Source organism: Muscardinus avellanarius, assembly GCF_963383645.1.
Source record: "Muscardinus avellanarius genome assembly, chromosome: 12".
Taxonomy (NCBI): Eukaryota; Metazoa; Chordata; class Mammalia; order Rodentia; family Gliridae; genus Muscardinus; species Muscardinus avellanarius.
The window spans coordinates 73847836-73872268 of NC_137798.1; the positions used below are offsets into that span (position 1 = coordinate 73847836).

Here is a 24433-nt window from a genome sequence, read left to right on the forward strand (position 1 = left end):
CAACGGTGAATCAATATGTGGGATTGCATGAAACTGAAGAGCTTCTGTTCACCAAAGGAAACTGTCAAGAACCTCAATCAAGAGTCAACAGAATGGGAGATTTTTGCCACCTACACCACCGATAGAGGACTAATATCTAGAATATACAGAGAATTCAAGAAACTCAACACTAAAAAAACAAATCATCCAATAACAAAATGGGCAAGCGAACTAAAGAGACACTTCACGAAAGAAGAAATTCAAATGGCCAATAAATGCATGAAAAAATGCTCAACATGATTGGCAATCAGAGAGATGCAAATCAAAACTACCCTAAGATTTCACCTAACTCCAACTAGAATGGCAATCATTCAAAACACAAACAACAACAAATGCTGGTGAGGATGTGGAGTCATGGGAACTCTAAAACATTGTTGGTGAGATTGCAAATTAGTGCAACCACTTTGGAAAACAGTATGGAGAATCCTGAGAAGAATGGGAAGAAACCTACCATTTGATCCAGCAATACCACTTCTGGGTATCTACCCAAAAGAAAGTAAACCAAACTACCAAACTAATGCATGTGTATCTATGTTCATAGCTGCACAATTCACCATAGCCAAACTATGGAACCAGCCAAGATGTCCATCAACAGATGAATGAATTATAAAACTGTGGGATATATACACAATGGAATTTTACTCAGCCATTTAAAAAAAAAACTCAATTACATCATTTTCTGGGAAATGGATGGAACTGGAGGACATTATGTGCTTTCCCTAATATGTGAAAGCTAAGGAGAAATGGGTCATAGGAGGAACTCTAGATGAAAAAGGAAATCCTATAGAGGAGCAAACAAGACAACCTGAATGAGGGGATGGGTGGGGGGAAGAAGGAAATTCTCTAAAACACACAATGTACTTAAACATATCAAAGTCAACCACTAAGCCAAACATGGGAAGGAGAGATGGGGAGGGAATGGGGTGGGAATTGGGTAGGGGCTAAATGGGTGATGTGTACAGATATGTCCACACAAGTTTTTTTTACCCCTATATGATGTATGAATATAATGCACCAATAAAAAATTAAAAGAGGTAGAATGCCTCTGTGCTCAATCTCCAATGCCCCCCCCACAGCTCCTTGGTTGCATTAAAGGAAATTATTTAAAATGTAAGACCTCTTCCATCTCCAAAAGTCAAATGTCCAAGAAAAGGATAACAAAACATCTTGAAAAAAAGACAAATACTGATATCATTATTTGTTTATCTAAGCTCAGTGCACACCCAAAGGGGTATTCATCAAGGCTTGGGAAGGGAGTCATAGCCACCCTAACTAGCTAAATTATTTATTTACTTCGTAGTACTTGAGATTACACCCAGGAGTAAGCCGGGCATGGTGGCGCACACTTGTAATCCCAGCATTCGGGAGGCTGAGACCAGAGGATTGTGGTTCATGGACAGCCTCAGCTACTTAGTGAGCCCTCTGCAACTCAGTGAGACCCAGTTTCAAAATAAAGAATAAAAAATAGGGCAGGGGCTGTAGCTCGGAGGCAGAATGCTTCTGGGTTCCGTCCCCAAACCCGCAAAAACAAAACAAAAAAAAAAAAAAAAAAAAAAAAAAAACCCCAGGAGTATTCTACCAACAAGCTATACCCAGCCCTATTAACAAATCAATGAATCAAGCTATCTATCTACATCTATCTATCTATTGTACTGGGGATTGAACCCTGAGGCATTCTACCTCCAAGCTATACCCCCAGCATTCCCCTGTTTTTTTTCTTTTGAAACAAGGTCTCACTAGGTTGCTGACAGTCTCACTAAGTTGCTGAGGTTGGTCTTGAACCTGTGATCTTCCTGTTTCAGTCTCCCAAGTACTTGAATTACTGGTATGTGCCGTCAAGCACAGTTAATGTGAAATGTTTTTATGGAAGACATTTTAATAGTATTTTACAAGTGAAAACTTAAAACAGTTATACACAGCTGTGTATGGTGGCACACCCTTGTAATCCCAATACTTGGGAGGCTGAGACAGAAGGATTGCAAGTTTGCGGGCAACCTCGGCTACTTGTTGTGAGGCTCTCCACAACATAGTGAGACCCTGTTTCTAAATAAAGAACAGAATTCGGAGTGTAGCTCAAAGGTAAAATGTCCCTGGGTTAAAAAAAAAAAAAAAAAAAAAAAAAAAAAAAAAAACAGCTATATGCTACCAGAAGAGATAACCATGTTCATTTTCCTTTTGGAACAGTGGAACAGATTAAGGGGGTGAGAAAGGAGATAGTGTAGAGGCAGCTGCCTACCTAGTGTGGTCATATAAACAGCCTGTCCCACCACCAGAACAGTCAAGTCCTATGTCCCCCACCTTCCCAAAGCAGTCTTCTTACAAAGAGGAGTAATGCTCTGGTGCTGCAGCTATGTGTGGAAATGGCTTGGAAAAAACGGCCTGTCATCCTCTTATGAGTGAAATGAAAGGGAAGAGAGACTTAGAAAACCATCATTAGAACTCCAGACATCAAGGAGCAGCCTGCTACCCCTGCAGTCCCCAAGTAATAATCCCTGCAGAGAAATGCTCTAATAATAGTCCTAAACACAGGGCATACTCACTCACATATGGAGAATGAATGACAGAACTGTTTGAGCCCAGGCATTTCCTTTACAGGGTGCCCTGGCCACCACAGGCATGTGGTGTTATCTAAACACTGAGCTCAAAAACAAACAATAAGAGGCCTTCAATCCAAGACCAGCATGGAGTGTGCAAATAAACCAGCATTTGTAGACTGACAGGGGTGGGGGAATGCAGGGGATGGAGTGTAAACAAAACTCAACACAAAGAAACTTAGCCAGCCCCACCAGCCACAGCAGCAGGGCTTGTATAAGCCCAAGTATCCTGATAAGAAGCTGGGGCCTCCAGCTAATGTCCTTCCCATTTGTTAACAGGAATGTCTGCCCGTTCTAGCCAGGCCTATAGAAGAGTCTTCCCAGGACAGGGATGCAGTCCCATCCATTCTCACTCAAGATCCTAACCCACATGTGCAAACTGGCCACACTACAGGGGTCTGTTTGTGGACCCCTGAACAATCATTCACTTTTCTCCTGCCTGTGTTTCTAGGCAGGAAACCCTGACTTCTCACACAGAAAGTATGTAGTGGAGTCTTGCTTCTAGCATGCTTAGGGGTGCTATCTATAGAACAGCAACTCCCAACAGTGAATACTTGATGTTGAGGCACAAAATTCCAGAGGGATGCAATGACACCTGAAATTCAGAAAGTGAATCATCATTAACTGTAACTTCTTGGCAGAGGTTCTGCAACTGGCCACTCCTGTTGGGGGAAAAAAAAAAAAAAAAAAGGGTAATCTAGTTCACCTGGGAGAGGAGGCTTAGAAGCAAGTTTGTCCTCACAGTCAGGATACATATATATTGTCAAAGATTCTGTATTTCACAGTTCTAAGTGTAATATGCATAAGAAATCATCTGGAACATTTTAAAATGTATGTTCTCAAGATCCACCCCCAGATATTCTAATTCAACCTGGGAAGTGGGTCCAGGTATCTGATTTTAATAGGTAACCCCCAGACAATTCTGATGCAGGAGACTTTCAAATCACACTTTGAGAAACATGATTCCATTTTGGAATTTGGGGGTTGTAGAGAGAAAACAAGATAACAAAATGAGAAAAGAGTGATTATCAGAATCTCAATAAAAAGCAAACCACAAAATATGGCAATCTGAACAGCTCCATATCTATTAGCAGAAAGACTTCCTTTTTATTTTTTACCCCCCTGTGGTCTGGGGAACACACGGGGTAATCTACCCCAAACCCTATTTTATTTTTATTTTGAAACAAGGTCTCACCAAGTTACAGAGGGCCTCACTAAATTGCTGAGGCTAGCTGCAAACCTGCGATCCTCCTGTCTCAGCCTCCTAAGTACCAGGATTACAAGCATGCACCACCATGCCTGGCTTCCAATTCCTTTTAAGATCAGAATTATACTCCACCAACGATGTCTGAAATGCTTCTTTCTAGTCCTTTATACATTCTCTGAAGAAGAAATGTCTTATTTCCTCTGGGCAAAGTAGCAATGCTTATATGCAGGAATGCCTCAATCTTCATTTCCTTTCTGGATGCTCTTTCGCTCTTTCTTTCTTTCTTTCTTTCTTTCTTTCTTTCTTTCTATTTTTCTTTCTTTTTTTTTTCAGTACTGAAGATTGAACCCTATTACCTCTGAGCTGCATCCCAGCCCTATTTTATTCTTTATTTTGAAACAGGGTCTTACTAAGCTGCGGAGGGTCTAAGTAGCTGAGGCTGGTCGCAAACCTGGATCCTCCTGTCTAGGTCTCCCAAGTACTGGAATTATAAGCGTGCGCCACCATGCCTGGCCTGGATGCTGTTCTTGATGACAGAGATGCCACTGCCTTTACTACTCCAGAGAAATGGCTGCCACTACACACCCAGAGAAATGTGACATAAGCAGTATTGTGAAAGGACTTGCCAGCAAGTTAAAATGAGTTCAAACAAAAATACCACCATAGGAAAAATAAAAGAAATGCATCCCCAACCTATCTTCAACCAAGGATTTGCTATAAAATGCAAGAATGTAGTAGGATATCATCGAAAGGTCAGCATGCAAAAGACTTGGGACGAAAAGCAAGAGCACCTCAGAACTTCAGGAAAACAGTCCTCACTAGTGTAGTCTCCAGAGTTTTGTATGTTGTTGTATATTGTACCCTGCCCATCCCCCACCCTCATGCTAGGAAAAAAACTCAATTAGATTTCATTATTACTCTACTGGGGTAAAAGTACTTGGCCAAAGCTAAAGCTTAGAACTGAAGAGAAGCAGGCTGAGGCTATTTTCAGGGAAAGTGACCCAGAGTATCATGTCTAGCACAACACAGGAAGTTGAAAGATCTTTCAAGTTTAGATTCCTTGAACCAAGATTACAATAAATCTACGATTAAGTAATTCATCTGATGCTACCTAATAGTGCCTACAAAGTTTTCCAAAACCCACTGGCATGAATTCCCTCATAATTTCTATGAAAAAGCTCCAAAGACTGAAATGTTTGGAGTTAAGACACTGCTATTCCAACCAGACATCAGAGCTGGTTCATTCCATAAGCTGAAGGGCAAAAGCAAGTTCCTTTGGATGGAAAAAAAATTTTTCATCAGTTTCTGTTTTAGGACAGGATGACTAAAAAGGACATGGGACATTTTGATTTCCTATGACACAACCTAAGGGTTGAATATGAATGACATGTTTAAATATGACAAGTCTTAGAAGATATTAGAATTAGGTACAAGTGGGCAAATTCAGGGAGCCACAAGTCCATTACTGGTCCCATTCAAGTGTGTTTTAGGGTCCTGATAATCCCTCAACCACGCACAAGCATGTATATAATCTCTCTCCCTCTTTCCCTCCCCGCTCTCATTTTGCTGCCCCTCAAAGTCCTAGGTGATCCTCTTGTCGCAGCCTCTGCAGTAGATGGGAGTACACACACCAACCAATGTGCTGGCCTTTTTTTTTTTGTTGTTGTTGTTGTTTTTCTAAAATGATACAATCCTTAGGCCCATGATTAAAACTTCTCTAAAGAAAACCCAAATTAGCCGGGTGTGGTGGCACATGCTTGTAATCCCTGCGCTTGGGAGGCGGAGACAGGAGTATTGCGCAGTTTCGAAGCCAGCCTCGCTGGCTTAAGAGACCCTGTTTCCAAGTAAAAATATTAAAAAATAGGTCTGGGAGTGTAGCCCAGAGGTAGAAGGGTTTCCAGGAACCCCAGTACAAAAAAAAAAAAAAAAAAAAAAAGAAAGAAAGAAAACAAAACCCAAATTGTTGGGCAACAAACCTGCTGAGAAAAACTCATTGTGATCTGTGACTGAGCAGATTATTATAAACATGATTCACTAGTAAGTTTCTCTGGCTTGAAATATATTTACGAGTTCAGTATATTTGTTGAATATCCAGAAATTTAATTGAGGTTAGTAGAAGGGCTTGATTAAATATCTGATAAGGAGATCTTTACATAAACAGATGACATATGCAGTCTTTCTAAGAAGTAAAATGGATGGCAGGCAATGCAGCATTTTGTTTTGTGGTATTGGGGGTTGAACCCAGGGGCATTCTACCTCTGAGCTACACCCCCAGCCCTATTTTATTCTTTATTTTGAAACAGGGCCTCACCAAGTTGTGGAGAGTCTCCACAGAGAAACCCTCTGTGGGTTGCAAAGGCTGGCCTTAAACCCGCGATCCTACTGTCTCAGCCTCCTTAGGACTGGGATTACAGGCAGGAGCCACTGCACCCTGCTCAATGCAATGTTTCTAATTGTTGTCTTCCAGAATAGGAACATGCCCAGAACTAACACATTTTCAAGCTTAGGTTATTGCTTTTGGCCAACACATCCCAAGAACTACACAGGATCAAACCATATCCCAGAGTGAATTAGGCAGTACTATAGCAGGAATCTTCAAGGACACTCATGACATTCTCACAGGATTGAGGACTCAATATTTAGTCACTGAAGTTCATCAGATGGCCTGACTTTTCAAAATCCTCCTTTACTACGAGTTTTAGAAAATAGAGATGAATTTGGTAAGCAGCTATTTAATCTTCATTGCACACTGCATCAGCCCTGACCTCACAGTATATAAAACTGGGGAGAGTTCAATGAACAGTGGTTGGCAAAAGAAGAAAGAAGCAAGGGGAAGGAGGTACGTGGAGATGGCAGTTGCTACAGCAACAATGCAGAAGGAGTAGGTGGGAAGATACGTAGGTAAACAGGCAGCTCTTAATGGCAGAAGAAACTGGGGTGGGTGCACTGAGTGCTAGGTAACAAGGCCACAAAGCTAGAGAAATGTTAGGAAATAAGCAAAGTCTGAAAAAAATTTAAACAGAAGAGGGTCAGAAAATAAAAACCATAATTTAGTATTTTCTAAAAAGAACTCTTATGCAAAGAATTAAAAACAAGAGAGGAAGGTCAAGGAAAGAACTCTCTTTACACTGCTGACCAATGAGAGGAAATCAACTTGCTTCATATAGGAGCCACTCACTGAGAATGCACCCCAAACCAAACTCACCTCTGGGTGGCAACAATACGAAAGACTCAGAACAAAGGCTTTAAATATTTTTACAATAACCCTTTGTAAGAAATAAACTTTAAGCCAGGCGTGGTGGCTCACGCTTGTAATCCCAACATTTGGGAGGCTGAGACCAGAGGATTGTGGTTTGCGGACAGCCTCAGCTACTTAGTGAGGCCTTTTGCAGCTCATTGAGACCTGGTTTCAAAATACAGAATAAAAAATAGGGCAGGGGGTGTAACTCAGAGGTCGAATGCCCCTGGGTTCCATCCCCAGACCCACAAAATAAATAAATTAATTAATTTTATACCACATTCCAGTATACCCACATTAATTTAGCATAAACTCATTAAGCAATGATTACAACCTACTAATATTATGTTGTTGTTTTTTGTAGTACTAGGAATTGAACCCAAAAACATTCTACCTTTGAGCTACACTCCCAAACCTATGTTATTTTTTTATCTTGAAACAGAGTCTTGCTAAGTTCAGAGGGCACTGCTTACTTACTGAGGCTGGCTGTGAACCTGGATCTTCCTGTCTCAGCCTCCCAAGAGGATTACAAGCATACGCCATCATCATCACTTCTGCTATAGGGCATTTGCAGATTCTGTAGCCTTGAAATGTTCCTATCAAATATGAGTTATATCTTTTCTTTTTCCTCTCTTTCTTTCCTTTCCTTTCCTTTTCTTTTTTTTCGGGGGGGGGGTGTATTGAGGATTGAACTCAGGGGCATTCTGCCACTGACTACAACCCCAGACCTATTTTTTATTTTTAACTTGAAACAGGGTCTCATTAGGTTGGTAAGAATCTCACTACTTGCTGAGGCTGTCCTCAAACCTGTGATCCTCCTGTCTCAGCCTCCCAAGTACTGAAATTACGGGAGAGCGCCACCAAGCCTGGCTGAGTTATCTCTTTCCTCTTTGTATTCCAAGTGCTTATCCAGTGCCAGGAACATAATAGGCATTCAGCAAATAGTTGAGAAAATGATCTAATAGATCATGAACAGAAGTATAAAAAACTGACTTAGAACGCTAAGGAAGGAAAAAAAATTCCACCAAGGTTCACATGGCTCCTGACATGTCTGCCCACATCACCCAATTTTGAAGCTGGGCATGGTGGTACATGCCTGTAATCTCAGTATTTAGGTTGAGAAGATTGGAGGTTTGAAGCCAACCTCAGCAACTTAGGCCCTTTGCAACTTAGTGAGATCCTGTTTCAAACTAAAAAATAATATAGGGCTTAGGGTATAACTTTGAAGTAGAATGTCCCTGAGTTCAATCCCTAGTACCACACATAAACAAAAATAATCTTGAGAGGCAAACCGTAGAGAAGTATAAAGTCAGAGAAACAGCAGTAGTCCTCTTCCATAGGTGCAGAACTGTGGCCCACAAAAGTAATTTGACAATGGTCATGCAGGTCTCTTCCTCTTCACAAGACACCACCATACATCTGCTTTTTAAATCTTATTTATTTATGGTACTGGCAATTGAACCCAGAGGCATTCTACCTCTGAGCTATACCTCTCGCCCTAGTTTTTATATTTGAAACAGGGTCTCACTAAGTTGTGGAGGGCCTCACTAAATTGCTGAGGCTGGCTGTGAACCTGTGATCTTCCTGTCTTAGCCTCCCAAATACTGGGATTACCACACCTGCCTTCGTCCATCTGCTAGTCATGTAATAGTGGCCAACAAAAATTAAGAATTTAGCCAGATGCATTGGCACATGCCTGTAATCCCTGGGATTTGAAATCTCTGAGATTGGAAGAATTGGAAGCTAGAGGCCAGCCTGGGAAAGTGAGACTGAGATGCGGTCACATAATAAAATAGTATAAAAAGGACAGGATAGAGCTCAGAGGTAGTTAGTTTTCATCTTTATTTTTTGTGGTACTGAGTATGAAACTCAGGGACTTTCTACCTTTGGGCTACATTCCAGACCTATTTTATATTTTATTTGGATATAGGGTCTAAGTTGCTGAGAGCCTCACTAAGTGGCTGAGGCTGGCCACTTTTTTTTTTTTTTTTTTTTGGTGGTACTGGGGATGGAACCCAGATACATTCAACTTCCAAGCTACACCTCCTGCCCTATTTTGCATTATTTTATTTTGAAACAGGGTCTCACTAAGTTGTGGAGGGCCTCACTAAGTAGCTGAGGGTGTGCATGAACTGCAATCCTCCGGTTTCAGCCTCCTGAATGCTGGGATTACAAGCCTGTATGTATGTATGTATGTATGTATGTATGTATGTATGTATTTACTTATTGTTAATATTTTGGTGGTACTGGGGATGGAACCCTTCTACTTCCGAGCTATACTCCCAGACCTATTTTATATTTTATTTAGAAACAGGGTCTCTTAAGCCAGCAAGGCTGGCTTCAAACCTGCGTGATCCTTCTGTCTCTGCCTCCCAAGTGCAGGATTACAAGCGTGCGCCACCACGCCAGGCAAGCCTTTTTTTATTTTTAAAACAGGGTCTCACTGAGTTGCAAAGGGCCTCACTAAGTAGCTGAGAACCGCACTCCTCTGGTCTCCGCCTCTCAAATTCTGGGATTACAAGCGTGCACCACCATGCCCAGATTTGTTTTCATCTTCAAATTATATTATTGCATGAATATTCTATGAATGGATCCAAGCAGCAAGCATTCTTTTAGATTGGCATTTTTATTTTTTTTTATTTTTTTGGTGGTACTGGGTATTAAACCCAGGAACATTCTACCTCTGAGCTACACCTTCAGCCCTATTTTATTTGTTATTATGAAACAGGGTCTTGCTAAATTCCTGAGGCTGGCCTTCTGTCTCAGATTATAGGCCAGAGCCACAGCACCCAGCAAGAATTATTTAAAAGTTTAATAGTTACTCAAAATGTTTAACAAAGAATTACCATATGACCTATTTCCAACTCCTACATATATATGCCCAAATGAATTAAAAACTTACTAAACCAAATACTTGCTAAAATTGTTAATACAGCATTACTCACAATAGCTGAAGATAAGTCAATCCTTATAACCATCCATGAATTAATCGATAAAAAAATGTGAATATCCACACAACTGAAATATCACTCATCCATAACACGGAATCATCTATAACATGGATGAATCTTAAAACATGCTAAATTAAAGAAGCCAGACAAAAGGTCACATACTACAGGAAATAGTCAGTATAGATAACTCTATAAAGATAGCAAATCACTGGGAGCCAGGGACTAGAGGGAGGGAGCAACATTCTGTGGAGTAACTGTTTATTCTGTGGAGTAACTGTTTAATGGGTTTAGGTTTTATTTGTGGGTAATCTTTGAATAAGGCAGATATGGTGGTTGCACAATATCATAAATGTGCTAAAATACCACTGAACTGTTCACTTTATTTATTTTTTAATTTTTTATTGGTGCACTGTATTCATACGTCATAGTGGGATGCAAAAAACGTTTGTAGACATACATGCATGCATTGCCCAGTCAGCACCCATCTGATCCCCACCCCATTCCCTCCCCATCCCTCCTTCCCATGCTTGGCTTAGTGGTTGACATCTAGTATTATAGCAATTTACCCAAAATTAAAAATGATAATCTCACATAACAGTTTCATTTGTCTGATACCAAGCTTTTGATAACTTAAAGATAACATTTTAATATTTCTTTTTGCTTTCTTTCTTACCAGAGAATATTTTTTTTTCTTTTTTTTTAATTTTTTTTTTTTTCTTGAACTGTTCACTTTAAAATGGTTAATTTTAAGCTGGGCATGGTGGTGTACGCTTGTAATCCCCGTGCTTGGGAGGCTGAGACAGGAGGATCGCACGGGTTCAAAGACAGCCTCAGCTACTTAGTGAGGCTCTCAGCAACTTAGTGAGACCCTGTTTCCAAATAAAATATAAAAAAAAGGTCTGGGAGTATAGCCCGGAGGTAGAAAGCCTCTGGATTCCACCCCCAGTACCACCAAAAAAAAAAAAGGTTAATTTTATGTAAATTCCACCTTAAAATTTTTCTAAATTATCTTTTAGAGATATAACGTATTTATAAGCCAGACATGGCGAATTGGGCATGGTGGTGCACACTTGTAATCCCAGTATTTGGGAGGCTGAGTCAGGAGGATCGCAGTTCACGGACAGCCTCAGCTACTTAGTGAGGTCCTTTGCAACTCAGAGACCCTGTTTCAAAATAAAGAAAAAAAAAATAGGACTGGGGGTGTAGCTGGGAGGTAGAATGCCCCTGGGTTCCATCCCCAGTACTGCAAAATGAATGAATGAACGAACACCAGGCATATGGTATATGCCTCTAATCCCAGTACTTAGATGAGAGGATGACAGGTTCAAGATTAGCCTTAGCAACTCAAAAGACTCAGCAACCAATAAGAGCCTGTTTCAAAACAAAAACTTAAAAAAGTTCTAGGGGTTGTAGCCCAGAGGTAAAATGCCCCCTGGGTTCAACCCCCATATCCCCCACCCCAGACAGTATTTATAAAGGAAATAATACAGTGCTATATGAAAGTTAAATCCAAATAATTGGAGAAGTGTTGTATATCAGTAATAAAACAAGATCAATTAAAACATGGTTGACAATTATTGAAGCTAGGTGCTAGGTACAAGAGTTTATTTTACTGCTCCTTTTTATATATTTGAAAATTTACCATAGATATTTTTTCTGTGTGTGGAACTGGGGGGATGACATCCAGGGGCATTCTATCTCTAAGCTATACCCCTAGTCTTAGGTTTTATTCTTTATTTGAAACAAGGTCTCACTAAGTTGCAGAGGGCCTCTCTAAGTAGCTGAGGCTGGCCATGAACTTGTGATCCTCCTGTCTCAGCCTCCCAAGTACTGGGATTACAAGCATGCGCCACCACACCTGGAGTTATGAAATATTTTTAAAAGAAACAATTACCATTCAATTTTAAAATAAGAAAGTCCACTTGATTTAGGGTTTGGTATCACCTCCTCTTAAGTAATTAGAATTAGGGAGTATTATAGAACAGATATGAAAAGATACATGCTTCCAGGTCTCCCATCCATCCACTAGTTATCCCCCTAATGCTGTAGTCTGAAGATAAGTCTTTTAAGGGACTTTATTACAAATAATGAACATTATTACGAATAATGGTGTGAAGGAATACACCCAGAGAAGCTCTGGCCTAAAAGCCCAGTGACCGTGGGTCCAAGTGAACTTGGTAGCAAATTCAACACAGATCACTCTGAATAACCATAGCTTCCATTATTCAAGATAAAGAAAAATTGCTAAACCACCTGTAGTGTTTAAAAATAGCAGATCCATAGAATCACAATTCAATCTCCAGGTATGGACTTCAGGAAGGAGCACATTAACAAACTATCCAGGTGATTCTGATGTTCCTTAAAGTTTGAGAATCACTAGGTTAGAATATCAAGAGCCTGGATTTCTCCAGAAGACAAAATTGATTCTATAGCTCCATCTTGTGGCCTAAAAGCTGGAAAACAATTTCACTGAAAGGTGTTCAAAGGTCAGCAAGAACCTATCCATCTACCTATCTACCTATATCTATCTTTCTTCCTCCCTCTTCCTTCCTTCCTTCCTTCCTTCCTTCTTTCCTTTTCTTTTCTTTTCTTTTCCTTTCTTTCTTTCTTTCTTTCTTTCTTTCTTTCTTTCTTTCTTTCTTTCTTTCTTTCTTTCTTTCTTTTTCTTGTGGTACTGGGGATGGGACCCGGGGGCACTGTACCTTTGGCCTACACATCCAACCCTCTTTTTTATTCTTTATTTTGAAACAGGGTCTCACTGAGTTGCAGAAAGCTTCACCAAGTAGCTAAAGCTGTCTGCAAATCATGACCCTCCTGTCTCAGCCTCCCAAATGTGTGCCACCACGCCCAGCTAGCAAGAATATTTTTTCATCTCCTCTAAAGATTTATTCTTTAGATAAATTTTGACCCATTCCATTACACTTAGGGATTACAGGTCCAAAACTATGGAAAGTTAGCTTTGAAAATTCAGACTATAGTCAAATGTGGTGATACACACTTATTATCCCAGTACATAGAAGGCTGAGACAGGAGAATTTCAGGTTTAGGGACAGCCTCGGCAAGTAGTGAGACGCTCACCAACCCAGCGAGACCCCGTTTCAAAATAAAAATAAGAGAGCCAGGCGTGGTGGCACATGCTTATAGTCCTAGTACTTGGGAGGCTGAGACAGGAAGATTATGCAGGTTCAAAGCCAGCCTTAGCTACTTAGTGAGGCTCTCATCAATGTAGTGAGACCCTGTTTCCAAATAAAATATAAAATAGGTCTGGCAGTGTAGCCTGGAGGTAGAAAGCCCCTAGATTCCATCCCCAGTACCACACAAAAAAAGTGATGATGACATTAAGACATTAATAATAAAAGCAAAGAAGAAAGGAATACAGTTGGGCATGGTGGCGCACGCTTATAATCCCAGCATTTGGGAGGGTGAGGCAGGAGGATCACAGTTCACGGACAGCCACAGCTACTTAGCAAGACCCCATTTCAAAAATAAAAAGACTAAAAACTAGGGCTGGGGGTGTAGCTCGGAGGTACAGTGCCCCTGGGTTCCATCCTCAGTACAAAAAAAAAAGGGGGGGGGGAACAGTGCTAGGGAGGAAATGAGGCTTTAAGAATTTCATGTGATGGAACACTTGCATGGGTATGCATGGCAAATGGGAGATGAAAAAAAGAGAAAAGAAGAGCTAATTAGAAGTCATACTGTTATGTGCTCGCTTCAGCAGCACATATACTAAAAATTGGAACGATACAGAGAAGAATAGCAAGGCCCCTGTGCAAGGATGACACGCAAATTCGTGAAGCATTCCATATTTAAAAAAAAAAAAAGTCATACCGTTATTAGAGCTAATCATTCTGACAACCAAACTCCAATGAGTCCCAGCTTTTCAGCTGTAGTTTTTTTTTTTTTTTTTTTTTTTTTTTTTTTTTTTTTTTTTTTTTTTGTGGTACTGAGGGTGGAACCCAGAGGCTTTCTACCTCCGGGCTATACTCCCAGACCTTTTGTATATTTTATTTGGAAACAGGGTCTCACTAAGTTGCTGAAAGCCTCACTAAGTAGCTGAGGCTGGCTTCGAACCCGTGCGATCCTCCTGTCTCAGCCTCCCAAGCATGGGGATTACAAGCGTGCGCCACCACGCCCGACTTTCAGCTGTAGTTTTTTGTGTCATCTAAACTGCTGGGTCCTCCTGACCCTCTTTTCTTCCCCTCCTTTGGAAAGTTGTCTTTAATGGACAAATCATAGGGAAGGAGGTAAACATGTACTTGAACATACAGTGGCCCTGAGCCAGGAATGGTGACATACTCCTGTAATCCCTGTACTTGGAAGACAGGATGATGTCAGGTTCAAGGACAGCCTCAGCAAGTAGTGAGACTCTCATCCACCCAGCAAGAAGACCCTATTTCCAAATAAAAAATAAAACTGGACTGGGGGTGTAGCTCAAAGGTAGAATACCTCTTGATTCAAGCTGGGCATGGTGGCGCACGCTTGTAATCCCAGCATTTGGGAGGCTGAGATCTGGAGGATCGCGGTTCACGGACAGCCTCAGCTACTTAGGGAGGCCCTCTGCAACTCGGTGAAACCCGGTTTCAAAATAAAGAATAAAAAATAGGGCAGGGGGTATAGCTCGGGGGTCAAGTGCCCCTGGGTTCCATCCCCAGACCCGCAAAAAAAAAAAAAAAAAAAAAAAAAACCCTCTTGATTCAATCCCCAATACCACAAAAAAAAAAAAAAAAAAAAAAACAAATAATGACCCTGAATTTCTTTTTTTTTTTTTTTAACATATTCTAAGCTGGGCATGATGGCACATGCCTATAACCTCAGTCCTGGAGAGGCTGAGACAGGGCAATCATAGGTTTGAGGTCAGCCTCAGCAATTTAGTGAGACTTTGTTTCAAAATAAAAAATAAAATAGGGCTGGGGGATGTAGCTCAGAGGTAGAATGCCATGTTCAATTCCCAGAAAGCCAATTACTTGGGAGGCTGAGATAGGAGGATCACATAGGTTCGAAACCAGTCTCAGCTACTAAGTGAGGCTATCAGCAACTTAATGAGACCTTGTTTCCAAATAAAATATAAAATATAGAACTGTGGGTAGAAAGCCCCTTGGGTTCCATCCCCAGTACCACAAATAAATAAATAAATAAATTCCCAGTAAAACAAACACACATGCACCCACACGCATACACACACACACACACACACCCTTACAACAATACAGTAAGACATTTGTTTCCAGCATTTGGCTATTAAGAATAAAGCAGCTGGGAATATTCTTGTGTATGTCTTTGGTACAAATATATACTCCTTTCTCTTAGGTATATCTAAGAGTGAGGTTGCAGAGTGACGTGGTTAGCTTTAGTAGATATGGACACATGTTTTTCCCTAATGGTTCTACCAATTTAGACCCACCTAAAACATCCTAATTTGCTGTAACCCCTGGTCAACACTATCAGTCTTTTTAATCTTAACCATCCTGGGTATATACTGATAAACTCATTGTGGTTGTTTTGTTTTCTTTTCTCTTTTTTCTTTTTTTTTGGTGGTACTGGAGGTGGAACCCAGGGGCTTTCCTACCTCCCGACTATACTTCCAGACCTCTTTTTATTTGGAAACAGGGTCTCACTAAATTGCTGAGAGCCTCACCAAGTAGCTGAGGCTGGCTTTGAACCTGTGCGATCCTCCTGTCTCAGCCCCCCAAGTGCTGGGATTATAAGCGTGCACCACCACTCCCGGCTCTCGTCGTGGTTTTAATCTTTAATTACCTCATGAGGTAGAAATTTTCACTCACTGCACATTTCTTTTTCTTTTCTTCTTCTTCATTTTTTTTTTTTTTTTTTTGTGTGTGTGTGTGTGTGGTACTAAGGATTAAGCCCAAGGGCATTCTTAGACTCTGAGCTATACCTTCAGCCCTATTTTTTATTATTTATTGTGAAATAGGGTCTCACTAAGTTGCAGAGGGCCTAAGTAGCTGAGGCTAGCTGCAAACCTGTGATCCTCCTGTCTCAGCCTCCCAAGTGCTGAGATTACAAGTGTGCACCACTACATCCAGTTCACTGCCCATTTTCTGATATGTCATTTACACAACACCTAAAAGCGCCATCGTATATGGCAAATCTTTGTAGGGATCCCTGGCTTGCCCTAGTTTTATTAAGTGGGAAAAGAACCACTCTCTCTATTATCCTTGTCAAAGCAAGACACTGTTATCTGTCATAGAACTAACAGTTCTTGACAGAAACTTAAAAGATTAGAAGGAGAAAAAGTGGTGGGTGAGCAGACAGCTAAAATAGGCAGTGAAAAGAATGAGACAAGCAGAGTGACAGCAGGTAAAACTGATTTTTTCTGAATTCTCTACACATTGGAGGATTTCAGTTCTATAATCTATTCAAAGACCACTGCAACAGTGCAAGCAAGACATAAGTGGAATGCTGGCAGTGACAAGGAGGATGGTTGTGAAAAGACATCAGTAGAAATAATCTACATAAGTACACACTTGCTTAAATATTCAATGCAAGCCAGGCATGGTGGCACACCTATAATCCCAGTGCTTGGGAGCCTGAGACTGGAGAAATGCAGGTTCAAAGCCACACACACACACACACACACACACACACACACACACACACACACACTGTTAAGACCACATCAAAAATTTTATAGGAGAACCTATAGCTAGGTGTGGTGGTGCACACTTGTAATTCCAGTACCTGGGAGGCTGAGACAAGAGGATCACAGGTTCAAAGTTAGCCTCAGCAACTTGGTGAGACCGTTTCCAAATAAGAAATAAAACCGGGTTTGGGGTGTAACTTGGAGGTAGAATGCCTCTGGGATCCATCCCAGTACCAAAAAATAGGAGAATCTGTGACTCCGTTTTGGCCGACCATTAAACATAGAAAAATAAAGTCCAATGATAAATCTTTGACTTTTTCAAGAGAGGTGAGAAACTGCCATTTTTCTGTGTGATTTTTCCAAACTCTCTTATATTATATAGATCAAACAAAGGCTGTGGGTTGAAGTTGTACTATGGGCAGGTAGTTTCCAACTTCTGGTCTAAAGTTGCATAGCAAAATAAATAGTATGTGCAGGTTTTCAGGGTTAGAAAAGCAAGAAACTTGGAAAGCCAGCATATAGACAGACTAGGCCATGAGACGGTAAAAAGGGGTTATCTTAGGGATTGTCTAAAGGACTCAGTGCATAGTTGGAGAAGTCAGTAGTGGAAAAATCTGGCAGGAATTCTGCAAGGAGGCACATGTGAAAGAAAACTAGGACATGAAGGGATATAATTAGGAAAAAAAGGGGAAGTGCAGGAGTATGATATATCTGCATATAAATACACACAAACATATACAAGTTATTTCACCTATGCCTTAACTTCCTTGTCATTAAAATAACAGAACCTACTTCATAGGCTCTCATAAGGATTAATAAGACAATTATCCATAAAATTATCATTACCCCGGCATGCCTAGTGTTTAATAAATGTTAGCTGGTATTTATTATTACAAGGCACTGAGAGGTGAAGTAATTTTCTCAAGAGCAAACAGCTATTAAGATGTACTGCCTGGATCTGTAACCAGGAGGTATGATTTCAGATCCTATACACTAAGTCACCAAGCTCTTCTGCCTCCCCTTTCCTTGCTGGGCTAGTTTCTTAATCTGTATAATGAAGAAGTGAGATCATATGATAATTAAAGTCCTTTCTAAAGCTGACATTTTATTCTGTCAACTAGCTCTCTAATTAGCTTATTCAGGGCAGTAAAGGGACAAAAGTGACTGTGATCAACATTCACAGGCTATAAAGCTTAAGTACTTTGAGAATTACAGCTAATGCTTGGAACATGCCAGAGAAACCATTCAAGAACTGAACAATCCACAGGTTTATCTGAGAAGGAAAAAGCATTCAGGGTAGAGGCCTGCCATTGCTCCAAAGTGATGATATTTGTTTTGAGGAGGCCCTGACTTCATCCCCCCACATGCCCATGCTACTATAAGCTGGAAGTCACTTAGAAGCCTGGTAAAGAACCACAATGGGCTTTGGATCTAGAATCTTCAGAGCACTAAGCCACTCTTATCTTTTGGGATCAAGGGTCTTTATGAGAACTTGGTAAAAGCTCTCTTGTCCTGAGGAAAAATGCCACATATGCTTGCTCTGATAATCACACACAATTTTACCTGTAAGAGATTCTCAAATTCCCTAATATTTCTCTCTAATTTCAAGCATCCCTAAAATACTTCTATCCTGTTCCAGGCCTGTCCTTCCAAGGGATTTAGAATTGCCCAAAGATCTGGTCTGGGGTTTCTAGGCAGCTGTGCTCAGGAGACAAATTACCTACTACAACTCAGCATAATTAATCCTACATGGAAAAAACAAAGGGCTCTCTCTCCCTGTTCTACATCAATTTATATGAGGGAATTCAAACAAAAACATCTGCAACTTTATTCCTAAACTCCAATAAATGTGAATTAACAAGCATTCTAAGAATACTTTTTTCTACCTGACATCCATAAAACTTAGTAGAATATTCGAAGAATTAAAATAAACAGGAAAAAAAAATCTTAGTTTCCATGGAACTGTACTCTTTCTTTTAAAAAAAAGGAATCAGTCAAGATTGTCAATTAGCTTTCCCAGGTGACTTTCATCCCATATGGGCTTTGAAAACTATAGGTTACCAAAGAAACCACAAAACCACAGGCATAATTGAAGAAGAAATCAAAACAAGAAGATATTTTTCCCCAAAACACTAACAACAGTTAACTGGAAAAATCATATTTAATAAGGAAATAAGTGGAAAGGGGAAGAAGGCTTATACAGGCACAAGCAAGAAACTAGTGGAGAAGCCGGGTGTGATGGTGGTGCTTTTAATCCTAGTACATGGGAGGCTGAGACAGGAGTATCACAGTTTCACAGCCAGCCTTAGTGAGGCTTTGCAACTTAGTGAGACTCTGTTTCAAAATAAAAAATAAAACATAGGGCTGGAGGTATAGCTCAGAGGTAGAATGCCCCTGGATTTAATCCCCAATATCACATACACACAAAAAAGAAGCTAGTGGAAAAGACTTAAAGAGAGGAGAATTTAAACACACATACCCTCCTCTTCTCTCAAAACACTGCTGACATCATAAATGACTCAAGCTTTCCACTGAAGATGCATAACGTGGTGCCCCATCCCAGCTGCCAGCTTGCAGTTTTAAGTGAGGGAGATAGTAGGTTGGGAGAAAGTTGGCATAGTCAGTACAAACCCTGCCTTCTGTAAAAAAGATGAGGCAGAACAGCTGTCCCTAAAGAATCCACAGAGTGGTAGAGAACACTATTGTTGGACATAGAAACTGTCTTCCTTAAAATAGCACAACTTAACTGGGCATGGTGGCACATGCTTATAATCCCAGCATTCGGGAGGCTGAGACCAGAGGATCGCGGTTCGCAGACAGCCTCAGCTACTTAGTTAGGGCCTCTGCAACTTAGTAAGACCCTGTTTCAAAATAAAGAATAAAAAATAAGGCAGGAGGTGTAGCTTGAAGGTCGAATGCCTCTGGGTTCCATCCCCAGACCCGCAAAAAAAAAAAAAAAAAAAATAGCAGGCCTCCTTACCCACACAGAGAAAGGCACACATTAAGGGGCCTGCTAGTACATGCATTGAAAAATCAGGAGCCTGGAGGACATGCAACAGAGGGAACTTCAGGAAGCCCTGCTGGACACTAGAGATACCCCTCTGTACTACACAGATCTGCAAAAATAGTTCCAACTCCCTCTGAACACTCCATGGAAAGAATTAGCTAAGACTGATATAAAAAAAAGATTAATTTTCAGCCGGGTGTGGTGGTGCACGCTTGTAATCCTAGCATTCAGGATCGTGGTTCGTGGTTCGCAGACAGCCTCAGCTACTTGGTGAGGCCCTCCGCAGCTCAGTGAGATCTGGTTTAAAAATAAAGAATAAAAAATAGGGCAGGGACTGTAGCTCAGAGGTCGAATGCCCCTGGGTTCCATCCCCAGACCCGCAAAAAATAAATAAATAAAAAATAATTCTCTATACTTAAATGATCTTTCATTTGTAGCCCATGAAAAAATTATAACCTAACCTACTTTCCATGACACTTTTCTATAATATTGCTTTACAAAGTGAGAAACTGCTTCCATATAAGATTTCCAGGAAAGCTAACTGTCTTTTATAAGCCAAAGCTGGTTTTATGTATAGTTGCCACAAAAGGTCATCCCTCCCTCACCAAATTTGAGGAACATGAAAGAGCCGCCTACTCCCCACCATCCCCACATCTTTAATGATGCCTGAAATTCCCCCATCGATGATACATACTACCAGAGTAGGACTGCCCTAAGTGTACTCATTTAATAATGAAAACAGAAAGAGAAACACATTAAGGTCCTAATATCAAGCCAGGTATGGTGGCGCATGCTTGTAATCCCAGCATTTGGGAGGCTGAGACAGGAGGATTGTGCAGGTTTGAAGCCGGCCTCAGCTATTTAGTGAGGCTCTTTGCAACTCAGTGAGACCCTATTTCAAAATAAAGAATAAAAAATAAAAAATAGGGCTTGGGGTGTAGCTTGGAGGTAGAATGCCCCTGGGCTCAATCTCCAGTACCGCAAAAAAAAAAAAAAAGTCCTAATACCATATTGTACTGGCCTTTAACCTTTTGTAATGGTCATTGATCCTTTTGAGAAAATGGATAAGGCAAGCAAATTTCCTTCTCAGCAAAATAAATTTACATGAATATACAAATATATAATTTTCATATAATATGGGAAATTCACCTGCATGGCAGCCCCCTCCAGCCAGAAGCCCTGACTCAGCAGCCATGCGTTTGACAAAGCCCTTCACTTTGCCCAGCAGGAGATCTTGTGGTGTGAAAAACAGTGGGCCTCAAGAGAAAAGGCAGCACCTAAGGAAGGCTCAGCATAATTGCTTGGAAGTAAACTCATCTAGAATCCAGATTATAATTTGTGACTTCATCAGCAAGAAGTGTGGATTCCTTATTCTGTCTGCTGCTTGGGAATAGGTTTGCTTCAGAAACACCAGTACAAGTTAAGAGACGCCCAACTGCCGTGAATGATGGCACACACCTGTGACCCCAGTACTTGGGAGGCCTTAAGATAGGAGGATCACAGGTTCAAAGATAGCTTCAGCAACTTCGTGAGATCCGATTTCAAAATGAAAACATTTTGAAAGGGCTGGGGGTATAGCTTGGAGGTAGGATGTCCCTGAGTTCAACTCTGCATGCCAGAGAGAGAGAACACCAAATGAGATCAGCTGCCACACCCCTTCTCACAATACTTGCTATCTGATCACTTTACCTGAGAAATGAGGGAGGAGAAAGTTGGAATACCTTATAAATCAGCTGGGGGCTCACCTCTGAGGTTTTCGAATATCCCAGAGTCCCACTCCTTCCTTTGAATTGGCTGTAGCCAGTAACCTGGGCTCCACAGGGTTAAACATGACACTGTGAAAGGCTGATGGATAGTTTGCCAGGCAGAAGGGCTCTGTGAAAAGAGAATTACAACTGGTTCATTCCAGGAATCTCTGAGTCAATGCCAGGCAGATGAGCAAGAGTGTGAATGTAAGTTGGAGCATACTCATTAACAATTACCCCAAGAGCCATAACCCCAAAGCAGTACATCACCCTTCCAGGCACCCCTCCCTCCTCAAAATCCCCCTGAACCCTGTGCATACTCCTTGCAGAAGTATGTCAACAACGACTTAAACACATTTAAACAAATGTTAAGCCAAAAAACTCAAAGATCTATATAGCACCGAGAAAGAAGGTAAGCAGTTTTATAGTTAGTTATATCTATAACCCAAATTCATTAGTTTTAAAAACTAAAAGTGCTTTTTTTTTTTTTTTTTTTTTCGGGTCTGGGGATGGAACCCAGAGGCATTTGACCTCCAAGCTACACCCCCTGCCCTATTTTTTATTCTTTATTTTGAAACAGGGTCTTACTAAGTAGCTGAGGCTGTTTGTAAACCACGATCCTCTAGTCTCAGCCTCCCGAATACTGGGATTACAACTGTGTGCCACCACGCACGGGTAAAATTAAAAGTTTTAAAACTGCAAACAAATTTAACTTAGGCCGGGTCTTGCTAAGTTACCCAGGCTGGCTTCAAATTTGTAATCCTCTTATCTCAGCCCCCTGAGTTACTGGAATTACAAGGGTGAGCCATTGTGCCCAGACAGAATTTTTTAAAAATACCTAATAATTGAATTTCTCTTGCATCTGAGCCAGTTCCCAGTTAACTTCACCTAGAACCCTGCTACTCTTTTGCAAAACTTATTGGGCTCCAGGTGAGAATGGAATCATTCCTGCCTAAAAGTACATTCCTATGGAGCCTGTTAGAGTTAGAGACAGAAAGCAAGCACTTCTCAGTCTATGATTTCCAAATCATAACTGCACAGGACCTTGGCGCGGGGAAAATATTGAGCCATCTCAGCCATTAGGCAGTGCAAATAAAGGAGAATTTCATCTACTAAACACACAGAAATTTTGCCACAGCTGCTGCTTGCTGTGACATGACCTGCCTGACCCTAAGGACAAGCTTCTCCGATCATGTGAGCATCAATAACAAGCATAGCCCAGCATGTTAAATGCTTGAAATATACAAAAACAAAAAGACCTAGCTGTGACAGACAAAACAGGCAGGATAGTAAATTTGTGTACACAGGTATGATCATTACAAAGCCAAACTAAGGGTAAAAGTGGGTGTGGAAGTAGTGCTGGAGGAATGGGTCTTTAAAGAAAGTTACAGAAAGAAATCCCTCTGCAGGAAATGAGCTAAAATACATTTCCTGAAGAACTTCAGAGAAAGTCAGCAAAACAAGTCTTCATTTCACATGTCAGAGACAGAAAAAGCACATTTGAAGAAGCTAACACACAACTGCCCTTACACAGAGCACATGTGCCACCATTTTATGATCCTACACACAGGTAAGGTAAAGTTCTATGGTTTTTTCAAAAAAAAAAAAAAAAAAAACACACACACCTAAAACTAGAGCTACAAGAGTGTGTGCAACAACCCCATTTTCTATACACAACCAAGAATATGTGGGCGGGTGTCTATACCACACAGAGCTAACCCGTGGCAGCCACATCTTCTGCTCCTGGGCACCACAGGGCCAAGGCACAAAGCTCTGTGGAGATTAGTGGGCTGGAGAAGGGCTGGCACTTCTGACTACTTAAAGACACAATGGGACCACAAAGACACCATGTTGCCATGCGAGGGCCTCGCATTTCCTCTCTTGATATGACAGCACTCACACTCTGACACTGAGGTCATAAACTGAATCTGAAAGAACTGACATCAAACTGTTGAATACAATCTAACAGCCTTTGGTAGTGACCCTACCTCCATGGGGAGACTCCCGGATGTCCCAAATAAGAACTCGACCATCATCTGAGGAGCTGGCAAAGATGTTATCATTCACTGGGCTCACCGATAAGCCATATACTGCATCTTCATGAGCAAACACATCCAAGGTCTCACTGCTGAGAAAGAGCGAGAGACATACAGGCATACACATGGACACAGGAGCAGCATCCCAGCCCTCTGTACCTAGGGTGCAGTCCCTCAAGGAAAAGGCAACCTAGCTAAACCTAAAGGATATATTTCCTAAAAAGGAAATACTCAACATTCGTGTGTGTGTGTGTGTGTGTGTGTGTGTGTGTGTGATCTAGGGATTAAATCCAGGGTCATTCTACCTCCCAACTATAGCCTTATGTTGGTTTTTTGTTTTGTTTTGAAACTGGGTCTCGCTGGGTTGCTGAGAGTCTCACTATGCTGAGGCTGTCCTTGAACCTGTGATCCTTCTGTCTCAGCTTCCCAAGTACTGGGATTATAGGTGTGTGCCACCACGCTTGGTTGCATTAAACTTTCAAGAAGAAAATAAAAGTATTATTTTTATAGACTGCATAATAATTTTCATGCTAAATAAGTTTTTTTATGGTATTGGGGGGTCAAACTCAAGGACATTCTACCTCCACAATGTTTTGTTTTGACACAGGGTCTTGCTATTCTCCCTATATTGCTGAGGCTCTCCTCCCGTCCCAGCCTCACAAGTGCCACCACGCCTGCCTAATAAGCATATTTAAAAGTGACTCAATACCTGAGTTTGTGTTTTCATTTTTTCATTTATTACAAAATATTTCCAGATTTGAGGGTAGTACTTGATTTTCAAAATGCAAAGGGAAGCTTTAAAGCAGCCAGACCAGATGCTGCAAGGGTGGGAAAGGATCTCCCAGTAGTTTGGCATGATGATTAAGAACACAATCCTGAGCCAGACAGCTTAAGTTCAGATCCTAGCATCACTTGACATTAAGTTACCTAACATCTTTTTTTTTTTTTTTTTGGTGGTGGTGGTGGTACTGGGGTTTCTGGAAGCCCTTCTACCTCTGGGCTACACTCCCAGACCTAT

General features: G+C 41.0%; 1 protein-coding gene across 3 annotated transcripts in view; it reads right to left on the reverse strand.

Moving 5' to 3' along the window:
• Window positions 1-24433, reverse strand: part of DCAF5 (DDB1 and CUL4 associated factor 5) — a gene marked incomplete at both ends in the record, with an annotated part of 134937 nt that overhangs the window by 66882 nt on the left and 43622 nt on the right. For 2 of the 3 annotated variants that reach the window (XM_080707413.1, XM_080707415.1), the window contains 2 exons: window positions 21380-21509; window positions 23368-23507. In XM_080707413.1, coding sequence (XP_080563539.1) covers window positions 21380-21509; window positions 23368-23507 — 270 coding nt within the window. The remainder of the gene's footprint in view (window positions 1-21379; window positions 21510-23367; window positions 23508-24433) is intronic. The other variant, XM_080707414.1, reaches the window with a different exon arrangement.